Source organism: Xenopus laevis, chromosome 3S (genome assembly GCF_017654675.1).
Source record: "Xenopus laevis strain J_2021 chromosome 3S, Xenopus_laevis_v10.1, whole genome shotgun sequence".
In the NCBI taxonomy this organism is placed as follows: domain Eukaryota; kingdom Metazoa; phylum Chordata; class Amphibia; order Anura; family Pipidae; genus Xenopus; species Xenopus laevis.
Genome location: NC_054376.1, coordinates 59147282 through 59168851, shown reverse-complemented (window position 1 = coordinate 59168851; position 21570 = coordinate 59147282). Strand labels below are relative to the sequence as shown.

Sequence of the window (21570 nt, the reverse complement as noted above, 5' to 3'; positions counted from 1 at the left end):
CCACCAAAGGTTGGTTGTGGCCACCAGGGCCGGAACTAGGGGTATGCAGAAGAGGCAGTATGCCAGACGTTGTAGGTTGTGCTCTGCCAGACCACCAATCCAAATTAATGGTTAAAAGACAAAATTTTTATTGGACCATTATTCATAAGCTGATGATTTATGTTTATGAATAAGTGCAGGACACGAAACGCATCAAGCATTTATATTTTTATTGTTCCAATATAGATTGTCTTTTAACCATTAATTTGGATTGGTGGTCTGGCACAACCTACAACGTTTGCTGTACTGGATCTTTCCTCTTGCTACGGACTCAGGGCTGCTGCACCTGGACCACTGACATCAATTGGCAAGTTCCAACCAATATAGCAGATAAGAATTATATTTGAAGTTTGTTCATTTGGAGTGTGAGGGACTCAGGGCTTGAACACACAGGTCATAGCTTTCATCGAGTGTGTATACTGTATATATTTACTGACCCTGTGTAATGGCCATGTTGGATAAAATATAGGCAGCAGAAGCACGCCTAGGACACAAAGGTGAAGGGGGAGCTGGGCACATACCTGTTGCATTTTCTTACCCCTAGTCCAGGCCTTCTCCGTGCTGAAGATCGTAACCACATGCTCTGGCGCTGCTGCATGATCCCACCACATGAACAAGCAGTTGGCTGGGTTGCCTAGAGTGCCCACCAAGCTGCCGCACAAAAATAATTGGCAAGGGGTAACCCTGCATTTTACTTGCCTTGAGTGCCAGCGTATTTCTACTTCATTTATATATTGGGGGTTGCCATACTCTCTATACTGTGCACCAGGCCTTCTCTATGAAAGAAACCAGAGTGTGCTCTGCCTCACCTTGTTCCAGCCCACCAAGCTTGGCCCAGCTCTGGTGGCCACTATACTAGATAATGATTGTATATGATAGTTGTATTCTAGCAGATACTTACTGAAATCTATTTTTGTATTTAGGTATAATTTCTGCATAGGGGGCAATAACTGTACTTGAGACCCCAGATTTACTGAAACAATTTAAATCTGTATAATTTTTTTCTGCAGCCTAAAATACTAGGAATGCACCGAATCCACAATTTTGGATTTGGCCAAATCTTTTGTGAAAGATTCGGCCAAATAACCAACCAAATCCTAATTTGCAAATGCAATTAAGGGATGGGAAAGAAAACAGTGCATCGGTACATCCCTATAAAATACCGGTGGCAAGTGCTTTGGCTTTTCTCTCAACCGTTCGCATTTAACACCTGTATACCATGCCTACATGTATGTGTAAGCAGGTACAAATGAAAATTAGAAGAGTTCCTGATATCGGTATTGAACTAGGGACCCATGAATGAAAGGAATGGTGTATAAGTGTGAAGCCTTTATTCTAAAATAATATTATTGTGTCACGTGTGAAAAATTTCGTCATAATTTAGGGCTCTTACAGATGAGCGTTTTGGGCTGTGTTCCATTTCAATCCATTCAGTTGCAGTGGAGAGTAGGCCCCTTCCTCCTGTGTTCATCGCTTACTTGCGTCATTGTGAGGACGCCCCATTAAAGAATGATTAGATGCACCTGGGCCTGCGCTCCCCTGTGGTTGAACACTAAACCGGAACGCAGGAGAGTGCAGCCAAAAACACAAGTGAGTACAATCTCTTATACTCTGTAAACAGCACCCTGTAGTTACATAATCATGTGAGACGTGAGCAGCTTTCAGGGCTTTGCCAATATATTCATTTACCACAGACCCCAGAAATAGGTGCATTTTTTTACTAAATGTAAAATGACTTGGTGAAAAAATACATTTCACTGCATTGTCTAATATATTAGCAGCCCCAGTGAATCGACAGCTACGAGGCTAATTCGTTAAAGGTCAGTTTTTGTGGGTTTAGAGGTCTTTAGAAACCATGACTAAACTCAGAAACTCTACAATCATGACTATCATTGTATTTATTAAAAGGTCTGATTTAAAAGGTACTCACAAAAAAGTGCTGATCGATAATGACCTGCTGACCAGCACAAAGTTAATTATATATATACATACATACATATATACATATATATATATATATATATATATATATATATATATATATATATATATATATATATATATATATATATATATATATAGTCATATGAAAAAGTTTGGGAACCCCTCTTAATTCTTTGGAGTTTTTTTTATCATTGGCTGAGCTTTAAAAGTAGCAACTTCCTTTATATATAACATGCCTTATGGAAACAGTAGTGTGTATGTGCATACATTTGGGCAGAGATATTACATCGATACTTAGCTGAGCCTCTTTTTGCAAATGTAACAGCCTCTAGACGCCGCCTATAGCCTTTGATGAGTGTCTGGATTCTGGATGGTGGTGGTATTTTTGACCAGTCGTCCATAAAAAATCTTTCCAGTTCAGTTAAATTTTATGGCCACCGAGCATAAATGCCTTTATACATTTGAAGTGTGATTAGGGTCATTTTCTTGTTGGAATATCCAACCCCTGCGCAACTTTGTGACTGATGCTTGAACATTATCTTGAAGAATTTGTTGATATTGGGTTGAATTCATCCGACCCTAGACTTTAACAAGGGCCCCAGTCCCTGAACTAGCCCCACAGCATGATGGAACCTCCACCAAATTTGACAGTAGGTAGCAGGTGTTTTTCTTGGAATGAAGTGTTCTTTTTCGGGCCATGCAAAGCACTTTTTGATATGACCAAATAACTAAATTTTTGTCTCATCAGTCCAAAGAACTTTGTTCCAAAATGACTGTGGCTTGTCTAAACTTATTTGTTAAAAGTGGAGTAAATTATTATGCAAGCTGAGAGGGGTTCCCAAACTTTTTCATATGACTGTATATACAGTCATGTGAAAAGTTTTGGGAATCCCTCTCAACTGTAAGGAATGTAACCAGGAAATGGAAGGCCACAGACACAGTTGCTGTAAAACCCAGGTCTGACAGGACAAGAAAAATACAGGAGCGGCATATGTGGAGGGTTGTGATAATGGTTACAGACAACCTAAAGATCACCTCCAAAGACCTGCAAGAACATCTTGCTGCAGATGGTGTATCTGTACATCATTCTACAATTCAGCAAAATTTGCAAAAAGAACATCTGTATGGCAGGGTGATGAGAAAGAAGCCCTTTCTGCACTCAGGCCACAAACAGAGTCGCTTGTTGTATGCAAAAGCTCATTTAGACCAGCCATTTTGGAACAAAGTGCTTTGAACTTATAAAACAAAAATGGAGTTACTTGGAAGAGCTTTGCATGGAGGAAGAAGAACACCAAGGGGTAGAGGTGAATTTTCGAATGAAAAAAAATTGAATTTCGAGCTATTTTTTGTGCACTTTGACAAGGGAATAGTCCAAATTCGATTCGAATTTGTAAAAATTTATCTTCGACCATTCGCCATCAAAAACCTGCCAAATTGATGTTTTAGCCTATGGGGGACCTCCTAGAACCCATTTGGAATCAATTGGTGGACTTTGAAAAATCAAAGGTTTTTATGGGATTTGACTTCGGGCGAATACGGACCTATTCGATCAACAACGGACCTATTCGACCAAAAAAAAACTTCAACTTAATTTCGGTTGGTCTTTTTGAACTTGAATTTCAAAGTTTTTTCAATTTGAAATTTGACCCTTAATAAATATGCCCCCTACTGTCAGATTTGGTGGGGGCCATTGTTAAAGTCAAGGGTCAGATAAATTCAACCCAATATCAACAAATTCTTTAGGATAATGTTCAAGTATCAGTCACAAAGTTGAAGTTACTCAGCGGTTGGATATTCCAACAAGACAATGACCCTAAAAACACTTCGAAATCTACAAAGGCATTTAAGCAGAGGGCTGGGATTTTTAGTCCAACAACAGCCTTTTTTCCATAGCCTTGTTTTTGTGTATTTTTGTTGTGTTTACGTGTAAGCATTCTATTTTCTATTGTTTGTTTTCCATTCTGCAAATTTTTATGCATGTATCTACTAGTGTTTGCATTTGTGTATCCAATAGGTAAATGCGTGTGAACTCTCCCATCTGCACACTTTCTATATATACAGTATTTGTGCAGGTGTTTGTATCTGAAACAGCTGTTATATCATATGTCTGTCCATTTATTTGCGTTCATTTATCAATATACATACATGTGAAATGCAAATAAATTATATAAGAACCACATGTTTAGGCCTTCCAGGTGTGTTATTGGTGGTGCTTTATAAGAAATGAAAGAAAGGAATTGAATGCAAGAAAAGGTTACTAGAACTAATTCCATTTATTGCAGGTGGATGAAAAACATGGAAACAGATTTCCTAACTCAGGCTTACATATAGGTCCCCCTAGTTGAACTGATTCTCTAATTCTGATGTTCTGCAGCTGAATGAATCCTTGTTCCGGTGACACAATTGATCTGATTCAAAACCAAGTGTCAGTTTTCTATTTGCAGATTACTGCAGTACTGTATATATGCACTGATCAGAATTCACAACCAGGTAAACTACTAACAATGGGTACAGGAACATCTCATTCAGCCTCCTTCTCCCAACCATCTCCTCCTATGATGACTTTACATACGCCCTTCTGCAGTCACAACATTGTTATAGCTTTGAGGTGCTACACTGGGAAGTTGAGTGCCAGCTTTATAGGATGCACTTACATCAGGAGAAGAAACACAACCAGCACATGCAATGCCTGGTCTAAAACTACCACTCATACTTTATTTAGATATGAGCACAAAAACACAGGGCTACAGTCCCTGTCCTTGTTTCAAATAAGAGGTGGGTGTGTTCTACATTCCCTGCCAGAAGCACAGTAGGAGGGGATAGCCAATGACAGCCCTGCAGTCACACAACCAAAGACTTCAGTTTTCTATCGGGTAGGCATAGCTGCTGATTGGTTCCTAGCCTACAGTGCAATGTGCTGAGTACCACTGGCTCCCCTGTACAGCCTGGGAAAGGAGGCCGCAGAAGGGTGGAACAGATGGACGGGACTAGTAGGGTTTTTGCAGAAATTTGCAACAAATCCATCAGTGACATGAAACACTACTACTACTAGTATTACGTCTACATTAGAGGAGTATAATGTGATGGCTCATTCCTGATTTTTACACATTATGTCTCCTTTAACTAAATGATTTTTACACATTAGGAGGGTTATGTAATATAAAGCACAACGTTTGCCCAGGAGCAGTGACTCATAGAAACCAATCAGCAGGTAGGATTTACCGGTCACCTGTTTAAAAGAAAACATCTTATTGGTTGCTATGGGTTACGGCTCCCGGGCAAACTTAGTGACTTTTATTACATTTGGGGGTATGTCTCCTTTAATGGGATGCATGATTCCATTTCTATCTCCTGTCAAAAGCAGCATTATATTCCTCAATAAATACCTAATGAAGCACATTTACAAGCTATCTAATAATAACAATAGTGAAACGCCAATGATTGGAGTTGTCCTATGGTTTCTTGCACCTTTTCCACAGTACAGTACAGTACAGGTATGGGATCCATTATCCGGAAACCCAGAGAAAGTTCTGAATTACGGAAAGGCTGTCTCCCATAGACTCTGTTATAATGAAATAGTCCACATCTTTAAAAATAATTTCCTTTTTCTCTGTAATAATAAAACAGTACCTTGTACTTGACCCAAACTGAGATATAATTAATCTTTATTGGAAGCAAAACCAGCCTATTGGGTTTATTTAATGTTTACATGATTTTTTAGACAAAGTATGAAGATCCAAATTATGGAACAATCTGTTATCTGGAAAACCCCAGGTCCCAAGTATTCTGGATAACAGGTCCCATACCTGTCCTACATTCAACCCCCATAAAGGTCTATTGTTTGGTGCAGTGATTCCCAACAAGTGCAATGACCCTTTTTCCATCTCTAAATATTACCCCAGCCCCAAGTTAACTTTCAGCACTACTACTAGCAGCAGGTTAAAAGAGACTGAATTAATGTTGAGAGATTAGGGTTTCCTCAATGTAGTTGTCCGTTCCAGGAACCTCTGGCTGGGAACCACTGCCATGCACACACACACACAGTAAATATAAATGGAGGAAACTCTAAAACACATCAGGTTGGAGGACATGCCAACGGGCACATTCCTTTGGTTCTCTCTCCTGCATTTCCTTCCAATGACTTAGCCCAGCTTCTGAAGCACCAGCACCAATTCGTACACAACCAAGAGTACGAGCGAGATTATGAACACGACCCTGGGGAAAAAAAGAACCAAAGGTGTGCATAACTCCTCATAAAAATCTGCACTTCATATAAGCTGCAACCTACAGTAACATAGGAATAAATAACATAGAAATATATACAAGTAACGTAAAACATAACATCACATATACCACATAGAAAAAGCTTTACTGGCACTGAATAAATTATGCCAATATCACAGGCCAATCTTTAAATGTTGCCTTATTTATTCTGCAAAACAGAATGCAAAATTGTAAAGAAAAGTAAATTTAGGTTATTATGTTCTCTTTGCTTTGCAAATAGGGACTCAGATGACCTACTAAAAAAATATTTAAACATTAAATAAACCAAATAGGATTGTTTTGCATTCAATAAAGTTTAATAAGCTAAGAATATAGATTTCATGCTCTTAGGTTGTAGAGCCAAGCATGGAAAGCAAACAACTGAACTGAACGGGCCTGTGGCTGCTAGCTATAGCAGCAGCATAAATTCACTTTCACACACTAGTTATATCTTTTGTCAGGAGCTTAAATGTGCTAGGCCTCCGCTCACAAGCAAGATTTGCATAAACCCCCCCAAAGAGTGAATGAGCTCATATGACAGGTGCAACATCTCTATGTGACACCTGCTGCTCTACTAACAAATACCAACTGATTCCTTTATGTAGTTAATAGCAATGTTTGTGCTTTCCACTTTTAACTCACCTGCATTATCACAAACTCCAGAGCTATAGTGTCTTCCTCTAAAGCCTTGGCGGGGGTGTCAAAGAGAAATGGAGCATTCCATACAGGGCTTGAGCCTGACACTGCTCGGGTCTCTTTCCGCTCCTTAACTATGTTTTCCTGGATCAAGCGTATACTAACAAATTGATCTGGGACAAAAGGATACACCAAATGAATAACACAAACTACAGAGGAAGCGTTGGAAGGTGCCAAATTAGGTGGCACCTTACATTACAGGTGTATAAAGCACTGGGATAGCAAGAACATAATGCAAGTAGGTGACAATTAGATTCTTGCTGGAACAAGCCTCATTGATTCATTAATACAGGTATGGGACCTGCTATCCAGAATGTGCGGGACCTGACATTTTCCGGATAACAGATCAATCTGTAATTTGAATCTTCATACCTTAAGTCTACTAGAAAATCATGTAAATATTAAATAAACCCAAAAGGCTCGGTGGCATGGCATGACAGCCTAAGAGAGCAGACGTGCACAGCCAGAGCTCCGACTGAAAACCATCCTGATAGGATCCTCAATAAACATCATAAACCTACTAACCAGCCAACACACCAAAAGACAACTTACCTACATCGATGGGAGGCAAGAGCGGGCCTCGAAACAAGGCACAAATTACCCAAAAACTCAGTGTCTATGCAAGAGAAGCAGGCGAAGATGGTGGCTCCGGAGCGACACGACCCTCCACCCCTACTACACTGCAGCCAGCACCGCGACCGGCACCACAAGATGCCGATTAATCAGGTGCTAACCACACTTGCAGAATGCCAAGCAACGCTAATCTCCACCTTTACAAACAAATTCATGGAAGTATCAATCCTACGCCAAGACATGCAGAACATTAGGGAGCAGACCACTGCGACAGAATACCGCATCAGCAGCCTAGAAGATACCTGCACCCCACTGGTTCCAGCAGCTCCGCACGCAGATTAAACAAGCGGTGGCTCACACTGAAGACCTTGAAAACTTGCAAAGTCGGTATAATGTGAGGTGGCCTACTGGAGTGCGTGGAGGGGAGAGACCCAGAGGCCTTCTTCACGGAGTGACTGAAACAGCACCTGGGTGAGTCCTCATTCTCCACCCACCTAGTGGTGGAAAGACCACACAGGGTCCCAACCAGGCCAGCACCCCAGAAGCCCCACAGCACCCATTCCTAGCCAAACTCTTGTCTAGAATACAGAAAAAACACATACAACAACATACCCTTCGCGATGCTGTAGCCTATGAGTAAGTGCCCCAATAGGCAGGAAACGCGTTAGGCTTTCACTTCTTTTGTCCTAATAAATGTATTTGAACTTTTAAACCACTTTTTGGTTTACTTTTTTGAAAAAAAAAAACTCGCATCCTTTTGCTATTTGGTATGTTTATATGCCCCCATACACTGGGGTGAACTATGAGTATTTTTAATTTCTTAATTATACTTATCTATGCTTTACTACTGCCCTTATACATACACTTTGCACCTTTTTTTGCTATTTGCGATGCTGTATCTGGCCAAGCTAAGGATACATTCAGACGGCAAACACAATTTTTTTTGCTGATCCACAAGAAGTAAATGTTTGGCTGGATAACAAAGGCTTAAAATAAGGGTGCCATAACACTTATTAACAGGATAAGCACCCCACATAGTGCAGCTCCTATAGGCCCATCTCATTGCTGAATATTGATGGTAAGTAAGAACCTTATACACCCAGACCAAACAGGGTTTATACCTAACTGTTCTACATATACGAATATACGACACCTGTTCCACAACATAGATATAAAACACAATAACGCCTTACATAGGGCGATTGTGTCCCCCGACACAGAAAAAGGCGTTCAACACGGTCGAATTGCCATACCTAGTCAAAGTACTAAAAAAATTTGGCTTTGGCCGAAAATTCATTGCATGGGTGATATTAGTGTATGACTCCCCGCAGGCATCTGTCCTAGTAAACAGGCTCCTTTCAACACCCTTTCGACTCACTAGAGGTACCAGGCAAGGGTGCCCCTTATCACCCATGCTATTTGTCATAGCAGCTGAGCCCCTAGCAGCCACAATTAGAAACAGCCCTAATATTAGAGGACTGCAGATCGGCAATAGGGAAGAAAAAATCTCCCTATATGCTGACGGCACTCTTGTTTACCTAGCAGACACCAATGACTCCCTAGACCAACTGCTATAGCTAGTAAAGCAGTTTGGGAAATACTCAGGTTTGCAGGTCAACTGGAATAAATCCAGTATCCCCGACTGACTATAACCCATGCCCCAGAGTGGATCTTCCTTTGAAATGGGTGATAGAAATAAAATACCTTGGCATTGTAGTCTCACTAGACAAGTCAAGTTTCCTATGATTGAACTTACAACCCATTCTAGCTATGCTCCGGGCCAAAACCCCATCATGGGCCGCACTACCACTCTCTCTTGTTGGTCGAGTGAATTTAATTAAAATGATCTGTTTACCCAAACTTTTATATGTACTAGCTAACGCTCCTATCTATATCCCACTTAACGGAGAAGGAAAGGCTAAAAATAATTAAAGCTCTAATTGGCCATAAAATGTACATATACATACCATCAGTATTTTTTTCCTACAATTAGTCAGTTATTCTGAAGGTGGAATCGATTCTAAAATAAGCTTCAAGCTGTTCTGCAAAGTATACCTCTGCTGCAGTCCATAAATTCTTAAATTCAGGGCACACGTGCACGCAGTTAGTTTCTGAGGTGCCCTGTACATGCGCACAACTTCCAATGCTTTTCCCAGTGTATAGAGGTCAAGTGACCTGAAAGTAATTGCTGACCTCGCTGCCCCTGCCTGCACTAGCTCAAGCGCCAGTAGGATTACTGCTGTCCCGTTGCCATGGAGACACCCTGAAGCTAAGATAAATTTTGAAGCTACTGCGCTCGCTTGCCTTCTCCTCAGTATATCAGGAGCAGAGGAGCAGTACACAGAGATATATCAGCTGTGTTCAGGTCTGTCTGACAGTGGTCTGTACGAACAGAGCATTCAATTTACAAGCTGACTTGGTGGGGTCAAATTCTGGCGAGAGCGCAGTAGCATTACAGTGGAGGAAGGGAAGTGACGTGCACAGAGGAATATCGCGGCGGTAAACTTTTAAATAGTGGGGATTTTTTAATGTGTGAGAATGGTAACGATTTGAAATTAATAAGGCAGCGTTTAAGGAGAGGGGTTTAAGATGAACATCTGAGATGTGGTTTATTTTTAAAGTAGAAGGAAAGCTACGGAGGCATTTTATTGTCAATAGATTAGCTGCAATAGTGCAAGCTAGAATGCTATATTTATTCTGTAGAATGTTTTACCATACCTGAGTAAAAAGCTCTAGAAACTCTCTGTTTGTTTAGGATAGGAGCTGCAGTATTAACGTCGTGTGACATCACTTCCTGCCTGAGTCTCTCCCTGCTCTGGGCTCAGATTACAGCAGAGAAGGGAGGGGGCGGGGGAAGAGGAACAAACTGAGCATGCTCTTGCCCAGGGCAATGAGGTTTAAGCTGAAGGCAGGAAGTCTGATACAGAAGCCCATTTGTACACAATAGAAGGAACGAAATGCAGTGTTTTGACAGGGGAGTCAGAGCAGCATTACTTTGGGGGTTTACTGGTATATTTAGATGGACCTTTCTGATAAGGTTTACTTAGTTTTAACCTTTCCTTCTCCTTTAAGGCTTTCCTTCTCCTTTAAGTGGTTCAATTACATTGACAAGCTGTTTCACAATCTTCTATGGCGTACCTTCAAACCAAGACTTGCGAGAGCAACCATGAAAGCCCCTGGTGTAAAGGAGGATTTGCTCTCCCTAACTTCAGAAACTACTTCTTGGCTGCACAACTTGCCAATCTGCAACAATGGTGGCACCCCAACTTTGACAACAGAGCCATAACACTGGAAATGCACACCCTGGAATCAGAGGAAAAACTGCAGATAGCGTTCACTGGACTACAACAGGTAGCTGCCTCCCAACATGCTTACATAAGCACAAACCTATGGTCCCCGGCTATGCCATTATAGAACAACAGACTGATGGAACACCTTTCCCAAACACCGGATCCCAGCATCTGGACTAATAAAGGTATTACAGAGCTTCGGTACATCCTACATGGGAACACCCTTAAAACCTTTGATCATCTTAAAAATGACTACAACCTACCAAACAACTACCTATTCAGGTATCTCCAGCTGAAACATGCATTTACAGCACAATTCCCAACCCAAACCGTACAGCTCAGTGAACCCTTGTTGGAAAAACTTAAGACCGTGGGACTACGCCATCTAACGTCCAACCTCTATTGTGGTCTGATGGATCTAACACCAGACCCCATAGGCAAAGCCAAAGCCCAATGGAGCCAAGATCTGGGAAATATTGTGCAGGAGACATGGAGTGAGGTCCAGAGCCAAATAAAGGACATATCTATCTCTGCCAAGGACAGGCTGATACAAATAAAATTTCACAGCCGCATCTACTACACTCCAGAAAGACTTGCACAAATCTACCCGAACACAAGGGACACCTGCTTTAGAGGATGCCCAGAGAAAGGCACATTCTATCACATGTTCTGGCAGTGTGCCCAAATTCAGTTACTTTGGAAAGACATCTGGAATTTCATGCACACACAATTGGACCTTCCACACATAGCCATACCAAAACTAATTCTGCTAGGCATCACAGAGGCACTACATCTAAAAACGCCGGAGAGACTACTGCTCCTCCAATTATTATTTTTTGCTAAAAAACTAATTCTGCTCCACTGGAAAGACATCCAGGCCCGACAACTGGAGACTGGAAGCAGCTTGTGAACACTAACTTAACTCATATCAAAGCAGTCTGCATCTCCAGAAACTGCCCTAGTAAATTTGATACGATCTGGGCAAAATGGACAGTTTGAATACCCCGGATGTGTAGCCGATCTGGGTTCTCTCTTATTGGGTAACATAAGGAAATAGTAGGGGACATGTAGTAGGTTGTTTGTAATGGAGAAGCCCCACTTTTGATGGAAGCGGTTAAAAATAACTTGTGAAACGTTATTTTAGTTAGCTGGGAGGTGTATAACTGGGAATTTTCTTTTGTTTTTCTTTATTGGTTTTTTAATGTTGTAAAATACAAACCACAAACAAAAAGAAGTTGACAATTATAATAATTATATCTTAGTTTGGATCAAGTACAAAAAGTACTGTGTTATTATTACAGAGAAAATTTGGATTATTTGATTATAATGGAGTCTATGGGAGATGGTCTTTCCATATTTCAGAGCTTTCTGGACAATGGCTTTCTGGATAATGGATCCCATACCTGTATTTTTTATATATGTTTTTGATTCAGCTAAGGTTTCTTTCTCTCTGCCCTACTCTTATATTTAAATATAATTTTAATATGTTCTCTATAGTTTACGATGGTGAAAACACATTTATTGATTTTTCCTGCATCTGTGAGACAGTTGGAGCATACTGGCAGAGGCAGCTGAAGAGTGACTAGAAGTACTGTACATAAGGAAAGAATATAAAGGCTCGGTATAGAGACATTTATGTGCAAGTAGCAATTGATGAAGTATGTGGGGTGTGCAAGTAAATGGGCCTGCAGTGTAGTACAAGGTTTTTTCTGCATGAGAAATTCATACATTGCTGCAAAAAATCAGCAATGTAGTGATTAGCATTCACCTCTTCTATATTATCTTGCAAAAGGCCATACAGAATATATTCAATTGATTTGTTGCAAGATTGATCTGGCTGGCTCATATATAATAGAAAGTGCAAGTGCTATTTCCAGCATCATTCACAAGACACCATAATAAAGAAGAAGAACACAGATCACAAGGGCAAGAAACAAATCCCTTACTGTGAGACTGGGGAGATTTCATCTATTACCTGTTGGGCCAGGAATGCGTGTTCGCTTGCCCAAATTCTCTGCCTTTTGCACCATCACTTTTATACGACTCGCCGTGCATTGATATTGAAGCAGGATAAATATCTGTCCGAGGAATCTAGGTTGTCCAGTTGGAGGGGAGATTACATCTGTTGTGCTCAGACTCTATAGGTACATAAATGAAATGTTATATTACAAGGTCCTTTACATAAGGTATTTTATTATTATTGTAACAATGCTAATATACCTCTATGTTACTGATAATAAACATTAACATAACAGTTACAAAACCAGTTATCATTGAACCTCATTTTCCAGTTTGCTGCCCAGTTTCCCAATCTAGTCATATCACTCTGCAAAGTGGCAGTATCCTGCATAGAACCTATAGTTCTGCACAATTTAGTATCATCTGCAAAAATAGTAACAGTACTTTCAATGCCCACCTCCAGGTCATTAATAAACAAGTTGAAAAGCAAAGGACCAAGTACAGAGCCCTGCAGTTCCATTTACCACCGCTATTTGTAGTCTTATCTTTTAGCCAGTACAAATACTATGTTCCAGGCCAACATTCCTTAATTTAACCAGTAACCTTCTGTGTGGTGCTGTATTAAATGCTTTGGCAAAGTCTAAGTAAATCACATCCACTGCCATCCCAGAATCGAGGTCTCTACTTACCTTCTCATAAATAGGAATGAAATTAGTCTGGCAAGATCTATTATGCATAAAACCATGCTGGCACAGCATGAAGTCAAGTATCTTATACCCCTACGAAAAATGTCCTACCTCTCACATCAGACTATGGTTCTAAAGGTTGAGAACAGGATCCCTTTTTGAATAGCGGCACCACATTAGCAATTTACCAGTCTCTCGGCTGGACCTCAATAATTCCTGAATAATTAAGTAAAGGTTTGACAATCACAGAGCTAAGTTTGTTTAGGGCCCTGGGATAAATACCATCTGGTACTGGACCTTTGTTTATCTTTACAAGTTCTAGTCTCTTTTGATCCATGCATCATCTCTTGTATTACTAGAATCAATACTATTAAACTTCACTAGCTGCTGCAATACCCTTTCCATCTCAATTTTAACGTGACTAGCTTTTTTGCATGATTTATTGGCCTCCTTGTACCTGATAAACGTTTCAGCTGTCCCAGCTAACCTGAATGTCTTAAAAACACGTCTTTTCTTACCCACTTCAACACTAACACTTTGATTGAACCACAAGGGTTTTGTTTTGCAACAACATTCACTGCTTACAAGGGGAATATACGGATGTTTATTTATTAAGCAGCATTTTAAAGACTTCCCATTTTTGTTCTGTGTTTAACCCTGTGAAAATCCTTTTCCAGTTAATACATTGCAGAGATGCCCTTATACTGTCAAAGTTTGCACATCTAAAATTTTGTGTTGTAGTTACTCTCTTATAGAGCTGCTTCTGTAACTTAATCTAAAAGAAGACAATGTTATGATCACATGTAACTATATTACAGGCAAAAAGGAAATAATTTTTAACAACTTGAATTATTTGATTAAAATTGAGTCTATGGGAGACGGACTTCCCATAATTCAGAGCTTTCTGGATAATGGGTTTCCAGATAATGGATCCAATAACTGTACTCATGTTTTTTACCAGTAATGCATATTGCTTGTTGTTGTACGCAACAAAACACCATCTTTAATCGTCACATGTGTTTATGTTATTCTGCTTGTTGTCCTAATGAAGATTAGAACTTCACTTTGGCAGATTAGAGTAGATAAATGTTACTGTTGAGAAGGAGTAGTGTGACCATTTAAACTAGTGGCTCACAAGCAATATGTTGCTTACCAACCCCTTGGATGTTGCCAATAGCCTCAAAGCAGGTGATCAATTTTCAATTCCTGGTTTGGGGCCAGTTTTGGTTGCATAAAAAAACAGATTTATTGCCAAACAGAGACTCCTGTATGCTGCCAGTCCAAATAGGGTAAATGAATAGCCAATCACAGCCCTTATTGTGCACCCCAGATACTTTGTTCATGCTTTTGTACCCAAGATACTTTTTTCATGCTTGTGTTGCTTCCCAATTCTTTTTACATTTGAATGTGGCTCATAGGTAAAAGTTTGGGGACCCCTGATTTAAACTATAGCTGGGTATATTGCTGATATCCTCAACATCATCCAAAACATCATATAAAGAAATAACAGCACCCACCTTCTTAAGCTTGGTCTTGGTAACAGACAGTTCCTTGGTGTAGACACATGGTCCATGACTGTGCCAGTCAATTTGTGCGCAGGAGAACAGCACTTCTCCAATGAATCCTTCCCTTAGACTTTGCTTCTCTTGAGCATACACAGCAAGCCGTAAATTGAGCTCCCTCAGCTGCTCTGGGCTGTACTTACAGAACAAGAACTTCTGTCCTTGGTCTGAACCTTCATTCGCTGCTGGTAGTGGCTCAATAAAACCAGGCATCAGATAGACTCTAACCAAGGAATCTCTCTTTTGATGGAACTTCTTGGGCAGATTAGAGAGGCCAGTAACTGTCACTGTAAGTGTCTCTTCTTCTAAGGAGTAGTGCAAAGTGAAGTGCAGGAATGGATGGGATTTATGTTTTGTTTTAGAAAGTCCACTTGACTCAGTGTGGGAGACAGACATCCTCACAAGTTTCACATGATCCCCTTCTTGAGAATAGTCCACTACTAATGTGCTACGCCGATGTAGCATGCGTTTGGTCTTTGATGAAACATGGTGTAAACTGGGCAGAGAAGCTCTAGAATATAAGGCCCTGCCTGGGACATCTTCCCAGTTGTCAACACTTTGTGAAGGGATGTCCCCATCCATCTCTTGGTAACAAGTCGGTATTGGAACCGCAGCAGATCTCACTGGGATCTTTGCCAGCTCCTTGTCTGCCTCACTGAGGCTATGTAAAGAATCGTTTCTGCGTCTTTGGTGCCAACAGATGGCACATCCAAGCAAGAGGCTGAAACAAAAAAGTGCCAGGCCAGCTCCCAGAAGTATCTGCAAGCAAACTGAAAAAGAAAAAACATGCACTAGTTTACCTTGAATGTATTATTAAAAAATAAAAATATCCCCTTCAGCCAGCCCATAATGAGTCTTGTATTATAATAATAATTAATATTGTAATAATTATGCTGAACATTAGAATAAGTACAAGCAAATGTATTTTCAATTCAAGATTCAACACACACAGGACCAGGCATTTCATTAGTAAACATGGGGCTTCAGGAGATTCCCAGGAGGACTCAATTATCAGCCCACTGGTCACCTGAGTCCCGGGGTTCTGGTCCCTGCTAAAAAGCCTCAAGGCCAATGGGCAAGTTAGGAATATGGCGTTCATCTGGATAGCATCACTAGGGGCCTGAGGACTTAAACCCCCACATATAAACTCTTTTATTGGGTAATATCTTGGGTTCATTATTTGTAGTTTATTAGAGTGATATATTGCAATGTATATTGAACTGACAATTCCTGCTTTTATGCAGGTAAAGGCATTTCAAGTTACTGATTGCATATCTTTTCAGAGTTCAGTGTTTATGGAACAGATGGATCAGGTCCAAGATTTCAGCAGACATGAAATCATTTTAGTTGTTGGTGATATGGGTCCAGGGCCGCTCCTGTCATGAGGTAGGGTGAGATTCTTGCCTCAGGCAGCAGTGAACGGGCAGTTCAAACGGGGCGGCAAAGAGCCGCCTCTTGTAACTTTAAGAGCCAAATTTCCGGCTTTTAACCCAGAAATTCGGCTCCGCTAGTGCAAAGAGCGCAATTGCGCTCAATGCACTAGCAATGCTGCCTCCTTTTGAATTGCTCCAACGCTGATTTTTAAGCATGGAGCGGGAGAGGGGGGCAGTAGCCCAGGCGGCAGCAGCCCCAGAATCGGCGCTGTATAGGTCCTTTATAGTATACTATAGTAGACTATGGAGGAGTCAGAATAAAATTTAGGAGAGCCCAATAAACCCATATGAAGAAGATCATTCTGAGTTACATTTAAAGGGGCATTATATCCCCAAATTGTTCTGCTGGATTGAAACAGCTACAAGGGAATACTATACTGGTATAGATTGATGGTGTCCCTGCCTTATTTTACCTGCTGGTAACCATTTATGGTTGTTTTTGGTTGTAAATGGCAAACTATCAACCCTAGGTTACCAGGCCCTTCTCCTTGCTAGCTTCTTAGGGGGATTGTAACATAAAAGGAAGGCCATGCCTCCCAACATTCTGGAAATAGACATGGCATGGAGTGCAGCAAATTTTTTGACTATGCCCATTTTTGTGCCCACACCACTAATTACCATGTCCATTTTACAAAATTTGGCAAGTTATTAAAGTTGAACACATTTCTGTGGTTTTTATGTGTTATTACAATTTTGCTAATGAAGGTGAATTGCCCTAAAGCTGGTCTCAGTTCTCACCTGCTTATCTTAAATTGTTACAAAAGTATATATTCTCGGCTCTATGCCAAAAGCCAATTAGGTTTTAGAAATGTTGTATCTTTTTCTGGCTGTTCAGTGCAGGAGATCAAAGAGAAAGTCGGGACATTTCAGTAACAATCCTGGACTGCAGGTTGAGCTGTCAAAATCGGGACTGTCTCGCAAAAAACAGGACAGTTGGGAAGTAAGGGAAGACTTTGGAATTACGCAAGGAAGTTTGTATCCAGCCAGCCTGAGACAATGTCCTTGTGTCTCTGAAATGTGTTAAAAACATGAACAAATAAAACAAAGGGCAGCACTATACAATAACTTTAAACATTGCCAATGCCTTGCTACTTGAATAGTATATCCTTCATGAAAATGTATTATGAGTTGAAAAAAAAACAGGAATAGGTCTGATCATGGAAAGAAAAACAATCTAATCTCCAACAGTTTCCTGATAACATACATTTAATCTCAAAGCACAAGAACTATGATGAAGCATTAATTCAATTTACAGCAAACATTGGGGATGTATTATTAACAGTTTACAGAAGGGTGAGTTGGTTGATATGTTAAAAAGTATCTTGTAGGTAGCTTTGGCTCTGGCTTAGTATATACATATAATATATATATTTTTTTTTTTTGCGCAGGGTGGTGAGCACAACTTTTCCTGGTGGGAAATTGCAATGACGATGCCCTATGGTAATTAACATAATCAGGTAATTACTTTTTACATAAAGTAACATTTGGAGCATATATCCTCACTAGCGATGGAAAGAGCAATGTGGAACGAAGCCCTGGACATATTTTAACCGACACCCACAGCTCTCTCTATGATCAAGCTGGTCGGTGCTCAACGAGATGGCTTTGACTTTGACTTCACTTGTACAATTGTTTTGCCATTGAGTGAATAAAGACCGTGGGAAAAGTGGCTATTTGTGCAAATCTGCCTTACAGTGATAAAAAGGAGCCCTCCTTACATAAGCGTTCATTCATCACCCATACCAGCGGGGAATAAGGAGATCTGTGGCCACAAGACAAGGGACGCTCTATTGTCCGCTGGGCCCCTAATGGATGTGAGTACATGCTTCATACAGTCCGGTGCTGGCAGGCCCAGATTTGTGCAAAGGACACCTAGGCCCGGGCCTAGGGCGGCAGGATTTTAGGGGGGTGGCGTGCTGCCCAACCACACCCACATTGGTTCAAAAACACTGGGGATGTGCTGGAGATACAATCATTTTTTAAATTTCCCCATTGGTGATGAAAATTTGCATGAATAAAGGGGAGGTGACAGGGGTGATGAACAGCAGTGGGCCTACGGGCGCCCTCTATGTAAATCCGGCCCTGGGTGCCGGCTGGAGATAAACAGCGTGTGAGGAGTGCAAAATTGCATGTGTCCTGGGGATGACGACTGATATGCTGCTTGAGTGGGGAACTACTCTGTACCCAGCCCAACGATAACTGCTGATGTGCCGCCCGTGGGCACTTATTCATGGTACTGGCATAGGATCCGATCGACGTGGGGCCTCCTTTGAATGGGATTAATCCCCACATCGCCCCAAGATGGCCGCCGATGAACCATGTTTACCATCAAAGATCTAATTAGGCCGAAAAGGACTGTCAAAACGGGGCTCTTATAGTATACATTTATGATGATTTTGATCAACAATACACCCCGTAAGTACTTATTATCTGATGGATGCCACAGAGACTGCTGCCTCCATATTCATGTTGGTCACATACCAACCACTTTCATCCGAAGCTGTTCACGGACTCCCCTTACCTATGACTGGTGGACTTTTTTAAATCATTGAACACTAGCCTTATAAAGTTAATTCTAGCGGTCCAAGACTGTTTCATAAAGTGAAATTTTGGTTTAAACATATATTATATACACATAATTGATTGCACTTATACTTGAATGTGACATATAGGTAAAATGAATTTAGTTTTTTATTTTTTACTTTTATAAATTCACTTACACAGTATTGTAATCTATTAACGGGGATTTAACGTTTCATCACAACACAGAGACACAATATGTGGGTCAATAATTAATTAGGATTTAGTTTAGGGGTAATGAATGTATATATTTTTCACACATATAGGAATGTCCTAATAGAAACAGTGACACTGGGGTGTTTTTGGGTATGCGATGACCCCAAGGAAGGAGGTCTCTGTTTAGATCCTTTGGTATGAACGCAGCGTGAGGATAGAGTAGTGAGATTTTTTCAAATGGTGAGGAGGATTAGCCACGGGGATTGAAGCCATGCTGATTCCACACACACTTAATAAAAGGCAAACACTGTATACAGGGCTATTAATTGAGAGAGCTAAGAAATAAATGTGTCCATGTGTTTATTGTTACATCCTCAATTTTTGCAACATTATTAATCCAAATAACTTTTGAAAAATGATACAGAAAGAAGTTGTTGAAAGAGTGGAAGTGGATGTGGGTAACTATGTGTTTTGTTTTTAAATATGTTTTTTTTACTGTGGAGTCTGAGGTTGAATGGGGCCATGATTATATACAAGTGATTCAAGATATACACAGGGGGAGTCTCTATGTAAAAAGTAATTGCCTGATTATGTTAATTACCATAGGCCATCGTCATCGCAATTTCCCGCCAGTTTTTGTATACATTATCTGTCTGACTCACTGTGATCGCCTATGAGGGGGCTGCCATATTTGTGCAGCAGGAGTCCATTAACATTAGAAACTCTAACTGACAGGCTGAGATGGGACAGTCAGGTTGGCAAAACAGTCATGTTTATGAACTTCAACTAACAATCACTTACATAAACAAACCTCTCGGCGAAAAACTTGACCTATAGGTAACTTTTAATGTACTTTCAGATTTTAAAAAGTAGTTTTTTAGTGTCAGTATGACTTTAAGCAGTGCTTCTAACTGGAAACGACACGACTGTCAGGATAGTAGTTTAAGATAGCTGTCTAAAATTAGAGTCACTAATAACTGAGTGAACTTTTGCCCTATTCGGTCCAATTGATGGGCTAAATTGTGCCCCTGTCTGTGATCGGATTAGAGTGCAGATTGTCAACTGGGGGTTACATCCATGCCTTGTTGTGGCCAGTGTTATGGGCATTTGCCATATGGCCCAAAATCTGAAGGACACCTATTCAAATATCAGTTGTTTTAAGACCACACCAACTGCTAACTTGGTAAAGCTTGAGACAAAATCTTGCTAAGGCAGTTTCCCAATTTGTGACTAATGTCCAACCATCTGGTCATGTATTTCTAACCTGATAGAAAGCAGATGTGCATGGTACAGAACAAAACAAAGACTGGTAAAGGCCATGCAGGCTTATCCTCCTATAAAGATCTTTGTACAGTTTTTTTGACAAAAGACTTGCAGTATGTCTGGGACACTACATCTTCCAGTATCCCCCACTAACTGAGTTGAATGATGTCTAAGCTTCATGCAGTTCCACTGTTTGGAACAATATCAGGACAGATAGAAACTGATTTAGGGCCACTTGAACCAGGCCAAGAGTTTGGCCAATTCTAGTAGGAACAGCCTAATAATCACTAGATTGCTCCTACTAGAAGTTGACAAATACAAAACATTTGGCCTAGATCAAATGGAAAAACAACTTTATATAGCACTAAAGGAGAGCAAGAATAAAGTAACCTTATAAAGATCACGCAAGCAATTCTATATGAAAACAACCATGGTTCCCCACCTGAATGTTAAGTAACACATTGGTGCAGGTTAGAGATTTACCTGTCCAGAATTTCCACGGTGGGTTTACAGCTACTTCCAGACCCATTGCTGGTTCCTGAAAGGCAGCAGATGTAATGAGAAAGCAGGTAGCCATAAGAGAAAGTGTAAGCTGGTCTAGTTGATTAGGAGCGAGATGGTGAGAATGTACAGTTTGGAAGCAAAGGAGCTGAAACCAGTCTGATAAGGAGAAAGAGGAGGGAGTGGGCAGGATCTATTTCCACAGTCAGTGTCAACAAACTTGGCCTATTTGTTCTGCTGTAGATTGGCATAAAGGTTTCTAAAGCTGGCCATAGAAGCAAAGATCAGATCGTACGAATAATCGGACTTCCCCATTTCCCGACCTGCCACTAACCATTCCGATCAAATAAAGTAGTAAAAGAACAGATCAGCCGATGTTCTGCCCCTGACAGCAATCGTACGATAGTTATGTCCGACCAAAGCTAGTGACAGTCTCCCACTGAAAATCGTACAATTGGCAATACATGCAGAGATATTATCTGTAGCCCGGGCAAAAAAAATCAAAGCAGCCCACATGTAAACACACAATGATTTTGAACTCATCCATTTGAGTGATACTCAGAGTTCCCTGTATAACTCAGCCTTGTGCCTTTATGTGGTCACAGAACCCCTCAGTGACTTCTAA

General features: G+C 40.6%; 1 protein-coding gene across 1 annotated transcript; it reads right to left on the bottom strand.

The window, feature by feature from the left end:
- Nucleotides 1–5726: 5726 nt before the first annotated feature.
- Nucleotides 5727–21291, bottom strand: LOC108712974 (synaptotagmin-4). The gene is made up of 5 exons (XM_041588351.1): nucleotides 20928–21291; nucleotides 14968–15782; nucleotides 12781–12943; nucleotides 6889–7055; nucleotides 5727–6198 (listed from the first exon to the last, which is right to left on the bottom strand). The coding sequence occupies exons 1-5, from the start codon at nucleotides 21019–21021 to the stop codon at nucleotides 6049–6051; spliced, it is 1389 nt and encodes a 462-aa protein (XP_041444285.1). The 5' UTR covers nucleotides 21022–21291; the 3' UTR covers nucleotides 5727–6048.
- Nucleotides 21292–21570: the final 279 nt, after the last annotated feature.